Source organism: Lepidochelys olivacea (genome assembly GCF_965140295.1).
Source record: "Lepidochelys olivacea isolate rLepOli2 genome assembly, chromosome: 9".
NCBI classification, from domain to species: domain Eukaryota; kingdom Metazoa; phylum Chordata; order Testudines; family Cheloniidae; genus Lepidochelys; species Lepidochelys olivacea.
Genome location: NC_140419.1, coordinates 27,516,933 through 27,536,064, shown reverse-complemented (window position 1 = coordinate 27,536,064; position 19,132 = coordinate 27,516,933). Strand labels below are relative to the sequence as shown.

General features: G+C 44.2%; 1 protein-coding gene across 2 annotated transcripts in view; it reads left to right on the top strand.

The window, feature by feature from the left end:
• The window catches only part of MED12L (mediator complex subunit 12L), a 322,334-nt gene that overhangs the window by 37,357 nt on the left and 265,845 nt on the right, over window positions 1-19,132 (top strand). For both annotated transcript variants that reach the window (XM_084639004.1, XM_084639003.1), the window contains exons 5-7: window positions 11,797-11,966; window positions 16,737-16,847; window positions 17,318-17,587. In XM_084639004.1, coding sequence (XP_084495130.1) covers window positions 11,797-11,966; window positions 16,737-16,847; window positions 17,318-17,587 — 551 coding nt within the window. The remainder of the gene's footprint in view (window positions 1-11,796; window positions 11,967-16,736; window positions 16,848-17,317; window positions 17,588-19,132) is intronic.

Genomic DNA, 19,132 nt, shown 5'->3' with positions numbered 1-19,132 from the left:
CTGGGAGACCCTGCCTACCTCTTAATGCCATGGCTTATGAAGCCATACATGGGGCAACTTGACAACAGCGAGGAGCAGTTCAACAACAGGCTGAGCAAGTGCAGAATGACTGGAATATGCATTTGTCCGTTTAAAAACCCGCTGGCGCTGCCTCTATGGGAAGCTGGACATGGCTGATGACAATATTCCTATGCTTATAGCCGCGTGCTGTATACTCCATAATACTTGTAAAGGGAAGGGTGAAAGCTTCACTTAGGGCTGGACTGCAGAGGCTCAGCACCTGGAGGCTGAGTTTGAACAGCCAGGGACCAGGGCTATTAGAGGGGCACAGCGTGGGGCCATAAGGATCAGGGATGCCTTGAGGCAGCAATTTGAAACTGAAAGCCATTAATTTTTGTTGCTATGCTCGAGATTGCAGTGCTTGTAATGCTAGGAGGTGATTGGTGCACATGATGCAAGAAGGGGCCTTAACATTATTGTATGTTGCTTTGCAGTGCTCTTTTTCGCTTTCACTTAATAGAATAACGATTGTTTTCAAACAAACACAACTCTTTTATTAAAAGACAACAACTGGAGGAAAGAGTCAAATGAAAGAATTCATCAGCAGGGAGGGGAAGGGGGTATGGAGGGAGGGAAGTTCTCAAGAGGAGTCGTCATCCTGGGACAGCTACAGCTTTGAGTATGTCCAGGGATCATACCCAACCTTCTCCTTTGGAGTACAATGCACCTGGTACTTCAGCAGGGCCAAACTGCAGAGGGATGGGTGTTGAGTGCAGTAGGTAGTGGGAGTCCACATTGTTGGACTGTGAGGGGGGAGGAGTGGAATGCTGCGGGTAGAGAGTGGAGCCAGGATGTTAATAAGAGTGTGTTGGCGGTGTCCGGGGAGGCACATGGGAAAGAGTTTTGTGACAGAGGCTGCAGGGGAAAGCAGGTGCGGAGCTGCTCTGTTTGAAGACCTAGTATCACCTGGTCTCAAGTATCAAGTGTCCACTTGGTGCTCCATAACTGTTAGGAGCTGCTCTGTGGCTTCTTTCTGGTGTACTGCCTTCTTGTTTCGGTCCCTCTTCTCGCTGTCTCACTGCTCCTTCAATTCCTGTTTCTCGGCGGCCAAGTGCATCATAACCTCACGCAGAAAGTCCTCTTTAGTTCTTCTTGGACGCTTTCTAATTCTCCGCAGCCATTCTGTTGCTGATAAGGGAGGCTGTGCTCCCAAGGTCATCTCTGTGAAGTTCAATTGCAACATTTTACAGAAGCAGTATTGTTTGCAACACAGACAACAGTGATTCAGTGCTTTAAAACACAGCCAGTACTCTCACACCTGTCAATAACTGGCTGACCCCAGGCAAGCACTCATGAGCCACAAGAGCCCCAAAATGGCGAGTAGCCTCAGGGGCAGGTAGATTGCTGTTCCCGGACCCTACTAGACACTGGGCACGTGGCACTCGGGTAGAGCCAGTACTGTAGTGGGGGCCTGATAATCATTCCTGTCCCCACACTTTCCACAGGACGTGATCATTTTGGAAGATATCTTGCTGCTGTGGGTGAGCAGGGAATCAAGGGATGGTCTTCTCCAAGCCTGCAGCTTCCGCCCTGGTGCCTATGCGGCTAGCCTGTGTGCAGCAATGGTCCATTTCTCCTCACCCCCCCGGTCACTGCAAGGTGGCGCAGGAAAGTTATTGTTAATGGGGAAAGAAATGAAGCAGCTCTGCCGAGGAGCCTGTGGCAGCGGATTGCCCAGTATCTCCACGAGAGTTTCCTGGAGATTTCTGAGGGAGATTCCCATGAAGAGAGGGAAGTCTATCAACAGTCTGTTCTGCCACTCAGACTAGGCAAGCGGTGGGAGACAAGTCTGCTTCCTGCAACCCTCCTGTCCCCAACAACTTGCTTCATCAATTCCCAAAATCAGATCCACTTACCAGGGGCCTCCTCTCCAGCGAAGTATCCACAGGGGCCTTCACAGTGGAGGAGGGGTCGCTGCCAAGTATCGCGTCCAGCTCTTTGTAGAACCGGCAGCTCGTGGGCGCAGCACTGGAGTGGCAGTTTGCCTCCATGCCTTGTGGTAGGTGTTCCGCAGCTCCTTCACTTTGACCCTGCACTGCAGTGTGTCCCGGTCATGGCCCCTTTCTGTCATGCATCGTGAAACCTGTCTATAGGTATCATAATTCCTGTGGCTGGAGCACAGCTCGGACTGGACAGCTCCTCTCCCCAAATGCCGATGAGGTCCAGCAGCTTGGCATTGCTCCAAGTGGGGGATCGCCTGGTGCGTGGAGCAGGCATGGCCATCTGGAAAGATGCGCTGAGACCACTGTACGCATCAACGAGCGAACAGGAAGGGGACTTTCAAATTTGCAAAGGAATGTACGGGGTGGGGCTGACAGTTGGTCACCTGAGGGCAGGGCAGTAGAGTTCAAACTGATGACCAGAGAGGTGAGAATAGGTATTGTGGGACACCTCCTGGAGGCCAGTCGCAGCGCTGTAATCGACCAGGGTGTCTACACTGGTACTGTAGCCCCAGTGCAGAAAACTGTACGCCTCTCGGCGGAGTGGGTTTTTTTTTTTTCCAGTGCTACAACTGTGCAGTTTCTGTGCATTAAGTGGCTTGGCAGTGTGTACACCTCGGGAGTTACAACGCAGAAAGCTGCTTTACTGCACAGAAACTTGCCAGTGTAGACGTGGCCTGACTCATCCACTGAAGTTATTCCAAGGCCGCTTTTTCTTCCAGCTTCTTGTATGATACTCCACAAAGTAACCTGTAGTGTGCATAGAGCGTTCTGGAAATGCGAAAGAGAAAGTGGTGCTTTTGTCATTCAAACAAGTCCAGCAAGAAAAGTGCAAAACATGGGCTCAGTCATGCAGCCCTTAAATCATGTGAGTTGTTTCCCTGAAATGACATACGAGCTGTAGGATTTATTTTTGTAATGACTGTTACTTGGCTGTTTCTGTCATTAGAAAGGATTGTGTCACAGGATATGACACATGCTGAATGTACAATTGAACTGGGAAACACAAACAAGCAAAACAGCAAAGTAACATGAGAACACACCAAACAAAATAAAATCAAATCATATTTGCAAAAAAACTGCAAACTTGAACTGACTTGTTATAAGTACCAAGTATTTTTGTGTAGGATCCCCTGTCCTCCCCTCCTGTGCACATTGGGATGTTAGTTCCTTGAAAGTGAATAGAAAATCCCTTTTAATTAAAAGAAAAAAGAGAGGGCACTCTTAAAATTCCGAATCATTAGTTAGATATCATTAGATTAAAAAGGAGTTTTTTCAAAACTTTGCATGTTTCGTGCTGTAAGAAAAGCAAATCTGGCTCTAGGCAAGGAAGTATACTTTCAAGCTGCTGGACAAGGAGTTAGGCCCATATGGCATCTACAGAGGCTGCACAGTTCAGTTAAAGGTACAGAAAGATTGGAAGGACAGGATACATATGCCTCAGTGTAAACGCTAAGCATGGGGTGAGAGGATAGGAATTTTTGAGTTCTGATTGTAGCTCTTTCACTTACTGTCTGGATGACCTTGTAAAGTCATTTAATCCCCCGTGACACTTTCTCCACCTGTAAAACATGGGTAAAGATACTATTACTTCATTATTGAAGTGCCCAGAGTGCATGCAACACAGCATAAAATGTGGTCCCTGCCTGAGAAATTTACAATCTGAAAAAGACAAATGAAACATGCTAGAAATCCCAGGAGAGGGATTATTCGAGCATATATATATTTTAATTTAATGTGGCGATGACATTTGTACTGTCATGGACTGGGTTTGAAAGGAGTGAGATGCCTGGCATACTGGGAATAGGCTGTGGGGTCAGCAAGGGAGAAAGCATGAAGATGAGAGGAGATGTGGGGAGAAGTGAAGTAGGATTTATGAGTAAAGGTGATGGTGATAACTAAGAACAGCCAGGCAGAGGAAGTTTGAGCAGGACTAGAAGGCAAGCAGGGCAGTTGAATTTGGGTGGGGGTAGATGAGAGGAGGTCTTCAGTGGAGGGATTCAGGGTGAGGTGACATTGTCCAAGTGGCAGGGGAATGTTTATTTTAGTAGTTGCATTCTAAATGGAGTGGAGGAGAGCAATACAGGAATGGCGGAGGGCAGAAAGATGATGCTTGAAGTATTCAGGAGGATAATCAATGCGTGGACAAGCACTTTAGCCGTAGGCACTAGAGTGGAAATTTGGAGATATTGGAAAAGTGAGTAGGATTTGGTAACTACTTGGATATTGGGGAATAGGAATGGAGAGGAACTGAAAATAAGAGATTGTGAGCTTGGCTGAAAGAAAGGGTGGTCAGTCGCAATGGAAAAAGAAAGGAGAGAAAGTAGTGCCTAAGAAGAAAGAAATTAGGAGTTCTTTCTATCATATGTGGTAGGGGGGTTGTGAAGATTGCTTAATGTTTGTGCTGTGATTTGCGATACAGAGTACAGTAGAAATGGCAAATAGTTACAGCATTACTAGTTCTAGATGAAAACTTCATCATATTGCAGGTATTAAAGGGGGGAAAACAGTCCCTTAAGAGGATCTCATGTTCTGTGAGACGCACAGACTTTAACCAAACTCCAAAGATAAAGTTAGAGAAACTACCAACATTAGAAAATAGGAAAACTAAATTATCCAAGCAGACTTAACTCTTTCCTCATCCCTGCTAACCTTCTGTTCTTTCCACTGTCACATCTGGATTTTTGGAGAATGTTTCTTTGTCAGGACTTTAAGAGGTTTTTGCAGCCTGTGGCAGTTTGGCTTTTTCACAAAGTGAATTATGGCAGCCTGAAAAAAGCCATCTTTAAATCTGAACAATTTTTTTTTAAATTGTGTGACAGTGTTGTAAGGTTAGTTTAGGATTGGATAATGTATGACTATATAATACTATTGCAGCCGTTACTGTGACTGTATGTTAACTGCATATTAGTAGCAGCAAACTCCCAAAGCAATAAACTTGAGCTCCAGTGGCAGGAAACAGTGTTGTGTTAAATTAATAATCCTTGTTCAGGAGTCTAAATATGAAAACAGGTGAGAGCAATAGGCGAGACACTGAGGAACTAGAATGTCATGAAAAAGGTATAGATTCAGAAGGGGAAAAAGCAATGTTTACAGTGTAGTAATCCGTGTATTTAATAGAGTGGCTTTAATGAAAGCAAATGAAACAAAGTTAAATTAATCTAGTTTAGTTGAAAGAAAAGGAGTACTTGTGGCACCTTAGAGACTAACTAACAAATTTATTTGAGCATAAGCATTTGTGAGCTACAGCTCACTTCATCGGATGCATTTTTCCCCCCCACTGAATGCATCTGATGGAGTGAGCTGTAGCTCACGAATGCTTATGCTCAAATAAATTTGTTAGTTAGTCTCTAAGATGCCACAAGTACTCCTTTTCTTTTTGCGGATTCAGACTAACATGGCTGCTACTCTGAAACCTAGTTTAGTTGTGCATTTGGCAGTTAGGACCCAGTTTGCATCTCATCCAAAAGATGGGACCTTTGGCACAGTGCTGTCTTGCAAGAGTATTGATTTAGTACTGTCACAAACAGATAAAGGTCTCCTACTGAACTGGCAAAATGAATGAGTTGTGTTGTCCTGGGTTTTCCTTAGCACACTCCCATCAAACTTCTGTCTAGGTCTGGCCTTGCATATCTTGCAATCTAAGGATGACACAATTGCAGCTTGAAGCAAGTTTTTGCAACACTGTTGAAGATGGATTTTCCAAGATAGAGTAATAAATGGTAGAGATGGGTCTGTGCCATGAGGCTTAGATCAGGCATTCTCCAATGTCTGTGTGTGTTTGGACCCAGTGTTCAGGTTTGGTCCCAGATACTCTGTAATATGTAATGATTGCTGGAGTGCATTTCAGAACTCTGTTGAAATGGGACCGTGTCCCATCACCAGTGACTGGAAAAAGGCCAAAAACGTTGAATTAGGTTCATGCCTCCATGTTCTGTTCTTGTTTCCTTAAGTCAGGCAGTGAAGCCCCCTCCTGATATTTGATTTGGTTGGTCTGGGGTCCATGCCTTTTGTCTGTGACTGACAAAAAGTGCTCTTTGGCGGATAAATGTCTGCCTTTTTTTCTCCCTTCCCTCTCTGCTGCTGCTTTTTGCCCTTTTCTCTACAGGAGAAGCTCATCTCCATATCAGTGAAGCAGATCTGCAACTTTTTGGGGGAATGACCACCTTACTTATCTAACTCTAACTCCCTGTTTCACCCTTATCACTTTTTGTGTGGCAGAATCTCTTCTCGTTCGCCCCAAGCATTAGGGGTGGGGTACGCATTGCAACAGGGTCTTTCCAACCCCTCATGACCCTTCCAGCTGCTGTGTGTGAGTGGGTTCTCTGCTGCCTTTCTCCAGGCCATGGAGTGTAGGGTTAGGGCTTCCCGAAGCAGGCCCTCTTTCTCCTCCCTGTAGGGAAAAGGATTGGGGAGATGGTGGGGTGTTTGCAGTAGGATCCTCTTCTTACCCAGTAGAAGTGATAGAAGAGGATCCCTGGATGAGGATTCCCCCACCCCCCACTTCTCAGTAATGTGTGTGTTTTAATGCAGCTGCTGGTGGGTGGCTGGGCTGCTGAGTTCATCTCACATGTGAGTTCACATCACCTTCTTTTTCTCTTCTTCCTCCTGTGACAGTCGCTTATATCACAGCAGCAGGGAGGCAGAAGGCAGTGTCAACTCCTGATGAGGTCCAGCAGTCATGGATGGGGGAGATGGAGCAGGCAGGCTTCCGAGGGAAGGGAAAGAGACTGAGGTGGCACTGTGGGCTCTGTGCATCTTTTCCTTCCCCCTCCCAAGGTCTCTCCAATGTAGAAACCTTTGGGGAAGAAGAGTCTCTAGGACCTGACCCTCAACCCTGTGACCAGTGCTGCCTTGCTTCTCTTCTGCTTTTTTTTTCTATTCCTTTCCTGTCACACACTCTCTTCTCTCCTTCTGCAACCTGTTATAAGTTTTTATAGAACATAGTGTCCTAGGCACTTACTCACCTGTCTCCTATCTCCTGCTTTTGCTATTCCACCTTGCTATTCCAGTCTCTGACCACCTTTATCCTCTTACCTCTACTCCAAACAGTTTTAGGGATAGTCCGTAGGAGGAGTTACAGTATTAACCGCTAGAAGTAAGTTTATTGCTTCCCTAATCACGGCGATTAGCTCTGCTCATGATCTTAGTTGAGACACCACATCATGCTATCCCAGGGAGATATAAAATGACACTGGATTAGGTTTGAGTACCAAAGGCATATCTTCTCAGCCTGGAATGAATATTGGTAATGCTGCATTTAAACCAAAGAATTCTCTCAAACTATCTTGACTTTTTAAAAAAGAAAAGAAAAATAAATACGTTGAGTCTTCTGAGCAAAATCAATGGTTCAGGTCCTCAGTTGGTGTAACTTGTGGCATAGCTTCAGTTTACACCAGCTGAGGCAGTATTTGTGAAGAAAATGTTGTTCTGCTTCCTGGAAAGGGAGAGACATTGGTACCACAGAGGGATAAATAGGTGGGTGGATACTTCTGGTTTCAGTTCTGTCTTTGGTCAGTTCCATGATGATAGCTGGAGGAGGCACATGGTTATCTGAATGAAACGAGATAACAGGACTGTCCTAAGGTTGATGCACTTAGTTTTTGTTTCACTATTATATTAGAGCTCCAACACAGATTTCATTTTGAATGTGCCAAATGGGTGCTAAAGGTTACATTATGCATGCAAGTTTGCTATTTTGCAAAGGTTATTTAGAGCTTTCTGAGAATAATTATACAGTACATCACTGATTAGTTTTTGGCAGTCTTCAAAATGTTTCAGGTCTGTGCCTTAAGTAATGAAAATCATTCATTCTCCATGGTTTCTAACTCAGTGGCACTGAGGAACTGGTAATAAATTGCCTTGGGAAAATTATCCTTTCATGGTGTGACATTGAAAAGAAGTGTGAAATGGTGGATTTGCAACAGTTTTTAGAAAATTGAGTGAGTGTTTTGAAGCAAATATTTACTAAACGTTTCTATATAGTTGGTTTAAGCCTGAAAATTACTCCACGTTTTTGTACCAAGCCACTAGCTTTGGAGAGAAAACCCTTTCAGTAGATGTTGATGGGAAGAATGATGAAGAAATTCAGGGAAAAAAGATTCAAAGATGAGCAAGCTAGCGTAAAGCCTGAGGAGCAAATATTGCACAGGCCACAATGAAAACTGTAGCCTTTCATATGGGGAGTCCCTGTAGTTCTGATAGTAAACAGGTTTAGACTGTCAAAGCAATGCTTTTATGTGTTCATAGAAGAATGTGCTACAGTATTCTCAAATATGCTGCATGCTGGTTAAACATAACTCTGTAACATATTTGTCTCTTGTGGGATATTAAAAAAATATCCCTAGTAAATTCAGCTGTACTGTTAAGAGGATGGAAAAGAGGAATGCTAAGGTAGGTAATCCTTCACCTAAATTATCACCCCTCGTTAATTTAAGGTTTGTCTAGACAAAGTTAGTGTGCAGCAAGCTGCGATGTGAATCTAAAGCACATTAGCATGCACTTATCAACTGTCCATGTAGACCCTGCTACCACCCACTCCTGCATTTGTACTAATTTTAAGAAAAGTTCCACCATATTTTGTGTATTGCTCTCATACTGGGTCCATATTTCTGTGATTATCTGAATAAGAATGACAGAAACGCAGCAATCACGTCATTATTGCAAAACTTCACATAGCCTTTTACTACATTGTTCACTTCACTCTAAACTTTAGAACGAAACACTCAATGAGGTAAATGGTAGTGGATTAATTAACTTCGATTAGCACTGTTCTGTGTATGGCAAGATCAAAGCTTGTGATGTCGGTGGTAGTTTGTATTCACAGAAATCCTCTTCATGTGCACAGATGATAAATGCTTAATTGTGTCCTGTGAGGTGTGCAAGTCAGACAAAAGACCGAATCTGCAAGATGAGAGGGGTGTTTGGTTTTTGAAAGGCAAGACATCAGAAGACTTTACAAATATTAATGTAAGGTTCAACAAATGGCTTACATGACTTCAGTGAAAATGTTAGGAGTTCAGACGAGCAACTGCCAACAGGAAGACCCAAGGTTTTGGGTGTAATGAGCTAGAAGGAAAGATTTAGGGCCAAATGTTCAATTTGGAGTGCCTCAAAATAGGCATTTAAATTCATATTCAGATATGTTGAGGTATCTGCATTTCAAAGGAGGAAAAAAGAGGTCATGTTCGGGTAGAAATCTGAGGCATAACCTTTTAAAAGGAGCGCTACAAAGATTAGGTGGAGAAATTGTTCTCCGTAGCTATCAGCTGTAAGGTTAGAAATAATGGCTATTTTCTGAAGCAAGAAAAGGTACAGTTAATAGAAGAAGCTGTTTTGGTAAACTCAGCAGGGCAGTTGGACATACCACAAAAAGGAAAAAAAAATAGTAGTAGTAGAAATCATCTGAGTCATATTTTGAGTAGCCAAAAGTGCTGAGATTAAAGTAATGGGAAACTCGCCCTTTTAGTTAGCAAAATTCCAGTGGGCTAAAACTGGAGGGTTTGGGTCACACCCCAAAAGTTTGCTTGGAATACTGAGTTTGCCATTGAGGCTTGACCACTCCCCTGACTACAGGGTGTGGCAAGAAGCTCTTCTACCTCTGCTTCTTATCGCCTACAAATCTTTGGGAAAGATCTCCCAGGGAGTGGGCTGCCTGCCTTATACTGCCCCCCACCTTTCCCCAATTCAGTAGCTTCCTGCCCATTCAGTACTGTGAAACTGGAAATTCTCCTTCCTGCTCGGTTTTGTAAAAGGACGTTTACTTTATTTGGGGGTCTGAAGGAGACTGATCAGGTCATGGAAATTGCATTCAAACCTCTGTGTAGAGCACTAGCACACATCTGATCCTATAAAAATATTGCAGAATACATTGTACAAGTAAAGAATTGATATCTTTTTTTTAATCCTAAAGGCTTTTGTATAATCAAACCTGTATTTCGTGACTTAAGCTACTTGAGGATGAACTTTTAAGTGTATTCACTGAAGTTGGTGATGGCTCAAGGTTTTAATATCCGTCTCGTCCTGTGTATAAAGGAGGAACGCAGTATTATTTGTTGTGTATTGCTCTTTCTTGTGTGTGGACTCAAGTGGGCTGACACTTGCTGTAGCTTCTGCTGAAGTCAGTTTTGAAGTTCAGCACAGCCATCCCTTAGCTCAGTCACTGTTGGCTCTGACCATCTGGTCAGAGAACATCCTATCAGAGGTAGGCCCAGGTAGTAGGGTTGTATGTAAGAAAGTGCCAAAAGATTCTTTCACGTATGCAGTGGGGGAGGTTTAGGTTGGATAGTAGGAAAAACTTTTTCACTAGGAGGGTGCTGAAACACTGGAATGCGTTACCTAGGGAGGTGGTGGAATCTCCTTCCTTAGAAGTTTATGGTCAGGCTTGACAAAGCCCTGGCTAGGATGATTTAGTTGGGGATTGGCCCTGCTCTGAGCAGGGGATTGGACTAGATGGCCACCTGAGGTCCCTTCCAGCCCTGATATTCTATGATTCTATGGTCAGGTGGAGTTGTGGCCATTTTGAGAGTTACACTGCAATCTTCTCCGGCAGCAGACTGGATTGGTCTATGGGTTATTTTTCCCTTTCTCCGAGCACCTTGCAAGACTCGCGTTGTAAGGCAGCTGTTACCCCTAGGGGTCGGAGCTAAGGACAGACAATGCATCTTTAGGTAGTCATGATTCCCTTAAGGGGAATCTTTTTGAGATAGTGAGAATTGTGCCTGGGGAAACCTTTGGTTCTCAAGTGGTTGTGCACCAAGAGACCAAGGGCGGTTTGTAGGGGTACAGTGAAAGGAGACTGCAAGGACTGGGTGCCCCGGAGGCTGTTGGTTCATTTTGATTTAAGGTTTTGGATAGAGGCCTTTTAAATAAATGTAAGATCTAGAGTTTATTGGCAGTTCTGACAAGTGGCATAAGCAATGTGTCACTAGCTCTCTGAGATACAGAATGAATTGAAGTTGACCTTCTTATGCTTTGAGGTTGCCAAAGGTGACCTAGTGGGTGAATTTCTGCCCCTATGGTTTTGATGTAATTTGATGTACTAATTCTTCCTGCCCCCACTAAAGCATCCTGCATTGTAGACTCACTGGTTGGATGAGGCTAAGAGAAGCACTACTGCTTGCTGTTAATGTCATGACTATGTGACAGGCAGTGCAAGATGACTCAAATCTGTGATTGCGTCTTTGTCAGTCTGACTTGAGAACCGTCAAAGCAGTCTTGTCTTGATGCGTTTGATACTGCAGTGGCCGGTCTGTTGATCTAATAAATTGCTCTAAGAAGGTTATGTTCTGGAGAAAAAGTGAAATCAGAGTTGCTATAGATCAATTTCAAAGCATTATAAGAACGTTTTTTTTTATTTCCAATCATTCTGGCTTGTGTAAAATCCTGTTTTTGTTTTATTTGTTATAATTCTTTGCGGGGAAAAAGTAAGACTCCATATCGAAATAATTAATTGTAGTATATTCCTACACTTCTATGCAAGGTTGCTTTGTGATTGAATATTGAGCCTTGATGGAGCAGATGGGTGATTCCCTAAAGGCATAGCTGGTATTTGTAAGTTTTAAAATACAGGTGGACACATTCCTGGTGTGTACACTTTGAAAACAAAGCACAGGAGATGCGCACACACGCAACCTCTTAGTTCAGAGTCATGTTATACAATTGCTGCTTAATGTTATGAAAAGGTATTTTGACTGTAGAGGTAATTGAAAAGTTGTATTTTTACTATGAAGAATCAAATATGTCATCACATGAAAAGAAAAATAAGTCAATTTTTAACTGTAAACTTATTTCATAGAATGGACTCAGATCTCAACCAGATACCTTCGAGAGCAGCTGGCAAAGATTGCAGAATTTTATCATGTGTCCTCAAACCAAGGGAATGGCTCAGTAGCTATGCCTCAAGAGGTGGAACAAGCCCTGAAGCAGTGGGAATATAATGAAAAGTTGGCATTTTATCTGTTTCAGGTAACCTTGTAAAAAGTGCCTTTTTGGGGATGACTGTATTAGGTAGGGTCCAATTTTAAAATGCACTTAAAAGTAATTTGGCACTTTGCCTGCTCTTTCATAATTTGCAGTTAGCAGCTTACAATTTATGCATGTTTTGTTAAAATTTGCTAGGTATGATATTGTTTTAAGTTTTCTCTGTATTAGATCTATGAGGTTAAATGCATTCAGATTTAGGGACAAACTTTCAACTGGTTTTTAATTTTGGGTGCCTGGTTTAGGACATCTTGGGTCTCCTTTCCCATGACTCTGGTGTACGCACAGTTATTGTCACTTTGACAAAGCTGCAACTTTCTTGTCTTACCACTGATTAATTTTGCATGAAGTGGATTTAAACCTTTTAATTTAGAAAGAAATGCACATTATTATCAAACTTCCCATTTTCAGTCACTGAAACAGATAATGAGCAAATTAATGTTAATTCAGGTGCAACCTGCTGATAGCAAACTTGTAGCTTCATATTTGGTAATGAAAGAGCTATTTGTTCATTATAGGATAGTGTAATTCAGCTCAACTGTAACTTGAGGTTGTGTGTGTGTATGTGTGTGTGGGAGCAGAGGGTGCTTCTTCCATAAGCCTAGTTTTCTGACCAAATTGTATGAATGAAGCATAAAGAGGTCAGGTACCATGTGTTGGACAGTGGCTTGAACAGGGTTAAAGCTCGAGATTCTCTGAGCCCTTAATTGATTAGTCACTTGCTCAGCCCGTTAGACCCTGTGCCCTCCATAAATGCATTTTCAGCATGTATTTGATTCCAGTGCTTGTCCATACATATTCCATTCTTGGTACGCATGCACCCAGTGCACTTGAGTTTGGGTTCTTTTGGCCAGCAGTGTCTGTTGGGGGCTGTGCCTGTGGCCTGAGTGTCCTTGTACCTCCAACCAAGGGCATGAGGGAGGAGTGACCCCAGCTGCTTCTCAGTGCTTTCTCACTGCCTGTGGCTGCAAGTCAGATTTGCAGTGTCTGAGCTTTGTTGCTTACTGTGCAGCCCCAATCCCCACCTATCCCTTTTCAGGGCCCCTTTTCAGGACAGCACGCTACACCAGGAGGTGCAGTCACTGCCATATCTCAGAACAGTGGCAGAAGTACCTCAAGAGCATGGGGAGGGCTTTTACCCTTATTACTTTCTGAATCCCAGAAAGGAAGAGGGCTGGAACCTTTTCCAGGACCTGGGACAAATGAACCCCTTCAGGTACAAGTTCAGGTTGGTAACTGTAATTTTGGTGATTCCAACTCTAGATCCACACGACTGTTCATAGCTTTCACTTCCAAGACGCTTATTTCCATATAGTGATTCACCCTGCCTGTAGAAGGTATCTGAGATGACAAGTGGGCAGTTCCCACTACCAGGACAGTGTTCTCCCATTCTGCCGATTGACAGCATGATGGGTATTCAGAAAATGCCTGGCAATAGTGGGGGTTTACCTCAGGAAACAAGTTCATTTTTATCTGTGTTTAGTTGACTGGCTCATTTGCAAAAGTTGCATTGACAGGTTTCATGCTCCATACTACAGACTGCAACTTTTCATCCCTTAGATCATAGAAGATTAGGGTTGGAAGAGACTTCAGGAGGTCATCTAATTCAACCCCCTGTTCAAAGCAGGACCAACACCAACTAAATCATCCCAGCCAGGGCTTTGTCAAGCCGGGCCTTAAAAAGCTCTAAGAATGGAGATTCCACCACCTCCCTAGGTAACCCATTCCCGTGCTTCACCACCCTCCTAGTGAAACAGTGTTTCCTAATATCCAACCTAGACTTCCCCCACTGCAACTTGAGACCATTACTCCTTGTTCTGTCATCTGGTACCACTGAGAACATCTGAGCTCCATCCTCTTTGGAATCCCCCCTCACTCTCCTCTTCTGCAGACTAAACAAGCCCAGTTCCCTCAGCCTCACCTCGTAAGTCATGTGCCCCAACCCCCTGATCATTTTCGTTGCCCTCCGCTGGAATCTCTCCAATTGGTCCACATCCTTTCTGTAGTGGGGGGCCCAAAACTGGACACAGTACTCCCGATGTGGCCTCACCAGTGCCGAATAGAGGGGAATAATCACTTCCCTTGATCTGCTGGCAATGCTTCTGCTAATGCAGCCCAATATACCATTAGCCTTCTTGGAAACAAGGGCACACTGCTGACTCATATCCAGCTTCTCATCTGCTGTAATCCCCAGGTCCTTTTCTGCAGAACTGCCGCTTAGCCAGTCGGTCCGCAGCCTGTAGTGGTGCATGGGATTCTTCCTTCCTAAGTGCAGAACTCTGCACTTGGCCTTGTTTAACCTCATCAGATTTCTTTTGGCCCAATCCTCCAATTTGTCTAGGTCACTCTGGACCCTATCCCTACCCTCCAGCACATCCATCTTAGTGTCATCTGCGAACTTGCTGAGGGTGCAATCTGTCCCATCATCCAGATCATTAATGAAGATGTTGAACAAAACTGGCCCCGGGACTGACTCCTGGAGTACTCCACTTGATACCATCTACTAGGGCTGCCAACTTTCTACTCACACAAAAGCGGACACCCTTGCCCTGCCACTATCCCGTCCCTCCTCTGAGGCCCTGCCCATTCTGAGGCCCCACCCCCACTCACTCCATCTTCCCTCCCTCTGATGCTCACTCTCACCACCCTCTCTCACTTGCTCATTTTCACTGGGCTGGCTCAGGGGGTTAGGGTGCAGGAGGGGGTTAGGGCTCTGGCTGGGGCTGAGGGCTCCAGGGTGGGGCTGGGGATGAGGAGTTTGGGGTGTAGGAGGATGCTCTGGGTTGGGAACGAGGGGTTCAGAATGTGGGAAGGGGATCAGGGCTGGGGCAGAGGGATGGAGTGCGGGGGTGGGTGAGGGCTCTGTGCTGGGGGTGCAGGCTCTGGGGTGGGGCTGGGGATGAGTGGGGGTATAGGAAGGTGGGAGGGGGGATTCTGAGGGCGGGTGGGGGGATCAGGGTTTAGGCAGGGGGTTCGGGCATGGGAGGGGGTCAGGGGTACAGGCTCCGGGTGGCACTTACCTGAGGAAACTCCCAGAGGCAACGACATGTCCCCCCTCCGCTCCTACACGGAGGTGCAGCCAGGCAGCTCTGTGCGCTGCCCTGTCTGCAGGCGCTACCTCCATAGCTCCCATTGGCTGCAGCTGCCCCTACACCTAGGAGCTGGAGGGGGGACATGCTCTTGCTTCCAGGAGCTGTGTGGAGCCAAGGCAGATAGGGAGACTGCCTTTGCCCTGCTGCACTGCTGACTGGACTTTTAACGGGCCGGCAAGGTCAGCGGTGCTGACTGGAGCCACCAGGGTCCCTTTTCGACCGGGTGTTCCGGTCCAAAACCAGACATCTGGCAACCCTAAGATCTACAAGTAAACCAAGAAAAATCAATACTCACTCCAAGTCAAAGAATGAAAATTATAGGAGGGGCTTTAGTATCCTTGAGGCCAATGGCCTACCTGTAGCCATTGTTTAGGTTGACTGGTAGCACTCACCTCCAATAATCTAGGCTGCTGCTTGTGAGTCACTAGCCATGGAATATGCATGAACAAGTATTCAAAGAAAATATTGTTACTTACCCTACAGTAACTGTTTCTTTGAGATGTGTTGTCCATGCATGTCCCATGACCCGCCCTTCTTCCCTGATACTACAGAGTCTGATAACACCTGGATTCTGTATTGGGGGAAAGAACTGAGAGATAATTGAGGCCATCCTGCTCTTTATGCCTATGCTCAATGCACGAGGACACTCAGTGTGTAACCATTGCACACCAACACATACTACTGGCCAAAAGAATCTGAATTCAGGTGCATTGGGCGCATTTGCACCAACCGTGGAATATATATGGACAACACATCTCAAATAACCTGTTATTGTAAAGTAAGTAACTGTTTCTTTCTATCTGTGTTGTTGTAAGTTAAAGTAATTTTGGCTTATAAGAAGGTTAAAAAAAGATGTGACTAGAAAATAGCTATTGTATAGACTAACCATTGTACAATTAGTATGGGCCTAAAGCCAGGTCACATGCAGGGATCCAATCTCGGCATTTGAGGGTTTCTTGATTTCCCGTTGGCAGATACTAGACTACACCATCAGACCTCAAAAACCAAGAACAACAAATTGGTGTTGAATCAGTTTTTTGCTCCATGAGAATGTACTTTGTGGAGTTCCCCTCCTGGATGATCAGCCTTGCTCTCCTCCTGCATGGTCCACTGTGCACTCAACTTGCCTAGCCTGCCACTAAGCACCTCTTTCTAGTCTGATTATTAAAAATAACAGTAAAAAGGAATTCTGTTGTGGGGTAAATCAAGAAAGGTAGCGGGAGGCTGTGCATGGAGAGTGTGTACTCCCTGCCAAGCTGAAGGTCTGAGAAGGGGGAACTAAGACAGAAACAAGTCTCTGTGGTGCCAGGGGTCAGGCTTAGAGCTGCCAGGGGTCATGATAGTGAATCTGTCAAGGGGATAGGGTTCAGACAGTCTGGTGAATTTGAACTGTGTGCATAGTCCATTCCAGTTCATGGTTGCTTCTTCATCTACTGGGCTCTTTCAGTAGCATTAGTTCTTGCATATTTTTCTTTCTAGGTTAATTTTTAAAAAATCTTTGAGAGTTGTAGGGTCTTATCATCAAGTCTTAAAATCATTTTGATTTGAGTCAGGAGATCAGAACCAAGTGGCATGATAAAGGAGCATTTGTAACAAAATTATAAAGCTGCTTGTGTGCTGCTTCCAATTAATTTTGATGCAATCTAAAACAAAATTCTTTCAGGAGGGAATGCTTGAAAGACATGAGTATTTGACATGGATACTGGATGTTCTGGAAAAAATCAGACCTGCTGACGATGAACTTCTTAAACTTTTGTTACCGCTAATGTTGCAGGTACAGAGCATGGTTTAAAGCTATAGTTATTTTTGAAAACAATTATATTTTAAAATATCCCTTATATAACATTTTTTTTATTTGGTGCTCTTCAGTATATTTGTAAAAATTGCTTATGTACTAATGTTCTACCTATAAAAAGTAGTGAAATCTTTTTCCAGATGCTTCGCATTTGGACTAAACTACAGTTTTATATGCATTTTTAATGCTTTGAAATTCCTCATGCATTGAATACATAAATTAGGTTTTCTAAATAGAAAAACAGGGCCAAAAATGCTCGTTCAGGACAGTAGATTTTTTTAAAGAGTCAGAACTGTAGACCAGTGTTTCAACAATGTTTTCTGTCTGAGAGATCTTCTAGATGCATTAGATGATCCCTTCTAATTTATGTATGTTAGATATCAGAATTGTAGTGAACGTGAGTACCTTGAAAAGTCTGTTTTGCTTAATATATTATGCATTTTTTTCAGTATTCAGAAGAGTTTGTTCAATCAGCCTACCTGTCCCGTCGCCTTGCTTATTTCTGTGCCAGACGACTGTCTTTATTGCTAAGTGATACTCCTAACCTCGTAGCTGCACACTCACCTCATATGATTATTGGACCAAACAATCCTCCTTTAGCAGCTCCAAGTCCTACTGCAACAGGTCCTGTGGTGAGCCCGGTACAGCTAGCCTGTTCAGATTTCTTTTCCTGCCCACAACATCGTCCACTAGTTTATGGACTGAGTTGTATGCTGCAGGTAGGTAGATGTTTTCAAGGCTTTAACAATTCTCATTGCAATGTATCTGGGGACTTGATGATTTGTGGGTCTGGTAATGGGATAAAAAGTCTTCTACGTAAAGGTCATTATTTCATATCTATCTGTGACAATTTTTGTTACCATCTCATGGTTGCTCACTGGTCAATTTGAAATGAGTGGTGTCAGACACATTCCTAATGTATAGGTGCCATATGACAAAAACCACCAGTAGGTTTGGTACTTCTGACAATTTCAGCTAAGAGATGAAGATCTGAATGAGCCTGGTCAATGAACATAAAGGTGGCTTCTCCAGGTTATGACTGAGAGGTATCAGCAGGAAGAAGCATGTGCTGGCTACTGTCCATGTTGGTACCTGTTGTGTGGACAGAAGCCCTCTGCTGGCAGAAATAATCAAAACCTCCCTCGGAGAGCACTCTGCTAGGCACGTTGAAATGCGTGGTAGTCTGGCCTGTCCTCAAGAAGCCAGCGTGTGACATCAGTGACTCTTGTTAATTTCTGCCTGGTGTCAAACCTTTCATTCCTGAACAAGGTCAAAGACAAGGTGGTAGTGCACCGACTCAGGCAGCATCTAACCTCAGAAGATTTGCTCGATTTTTCGAGGTTGGCACAGAGTCAAAACAGCGTGGGTCATAGTGATAGACAAGTCCCGGTGGCAATGAACCAACGTGAGACAATGACATTTATACTACTTGCTTTTTTATCAACCTTTGACAGTATTGATCCTGAGATGCAGGTAACTCATTTACATGTGCTGGCAAGAGGTGACAGAACTAGGCTAATATAACTTTTTTTCCTTTCTAAAAAGGCTCAGTTATGATGAGCAGCTGCTTCTCCTCCCTAAGAGCTCTGACGTGCAGAGTACCTCAGGGCTCAGTTCTATTTCTGCTTCTGTTTAACATCTACCTGATGACATGGCTTGTGATGCCAACAATATGCTGATGACATGCAGCTCTATGTATCTCTCAGGCATCACTTTCTCACAGGCCATGGCACCTGAGGGAATTGAGAGCCTGGGTGAAGACCAGCTGGCTCAAACTGAACACCAGGGACACTCAATTAATACTAAGTGAAGAAGGTAAATGGGAACATGAGTACCTCTTCCTCCATCAAGGGCTTGTGACTGTACTAGGATAATGCAAAGTCTATGGACTCCTCACTGACTCAGGAAAATCAAATTGCAGCTAGAAGAGAGTTTTTACCACTCCCAGCTAGCAAGACTTCTCCTGTTCCTCTTGGACAAGGACCTGCCATTAATGTTTGTCGCCTCCATATTGGATTACTGCCACATGTGCTCTTTTTCTTTCTTAGCACAGACAAATTCATAAAGCTGGTAAACAACACAGTGGCTTATTTCCTAACTGTAACAGTCCAAAGAGACTATATAATGCTTTGCTACCTGCGCTGGTTCTCCTTGTATCACCAGATCAGTGCTGAGTTTTGGTACAGATTCACAAAGCTGTCAATGGGACATGCCCAGGTTATTTTCAAATGACACTTCTCGGGCAACCTGTTTAGCAGGTTACT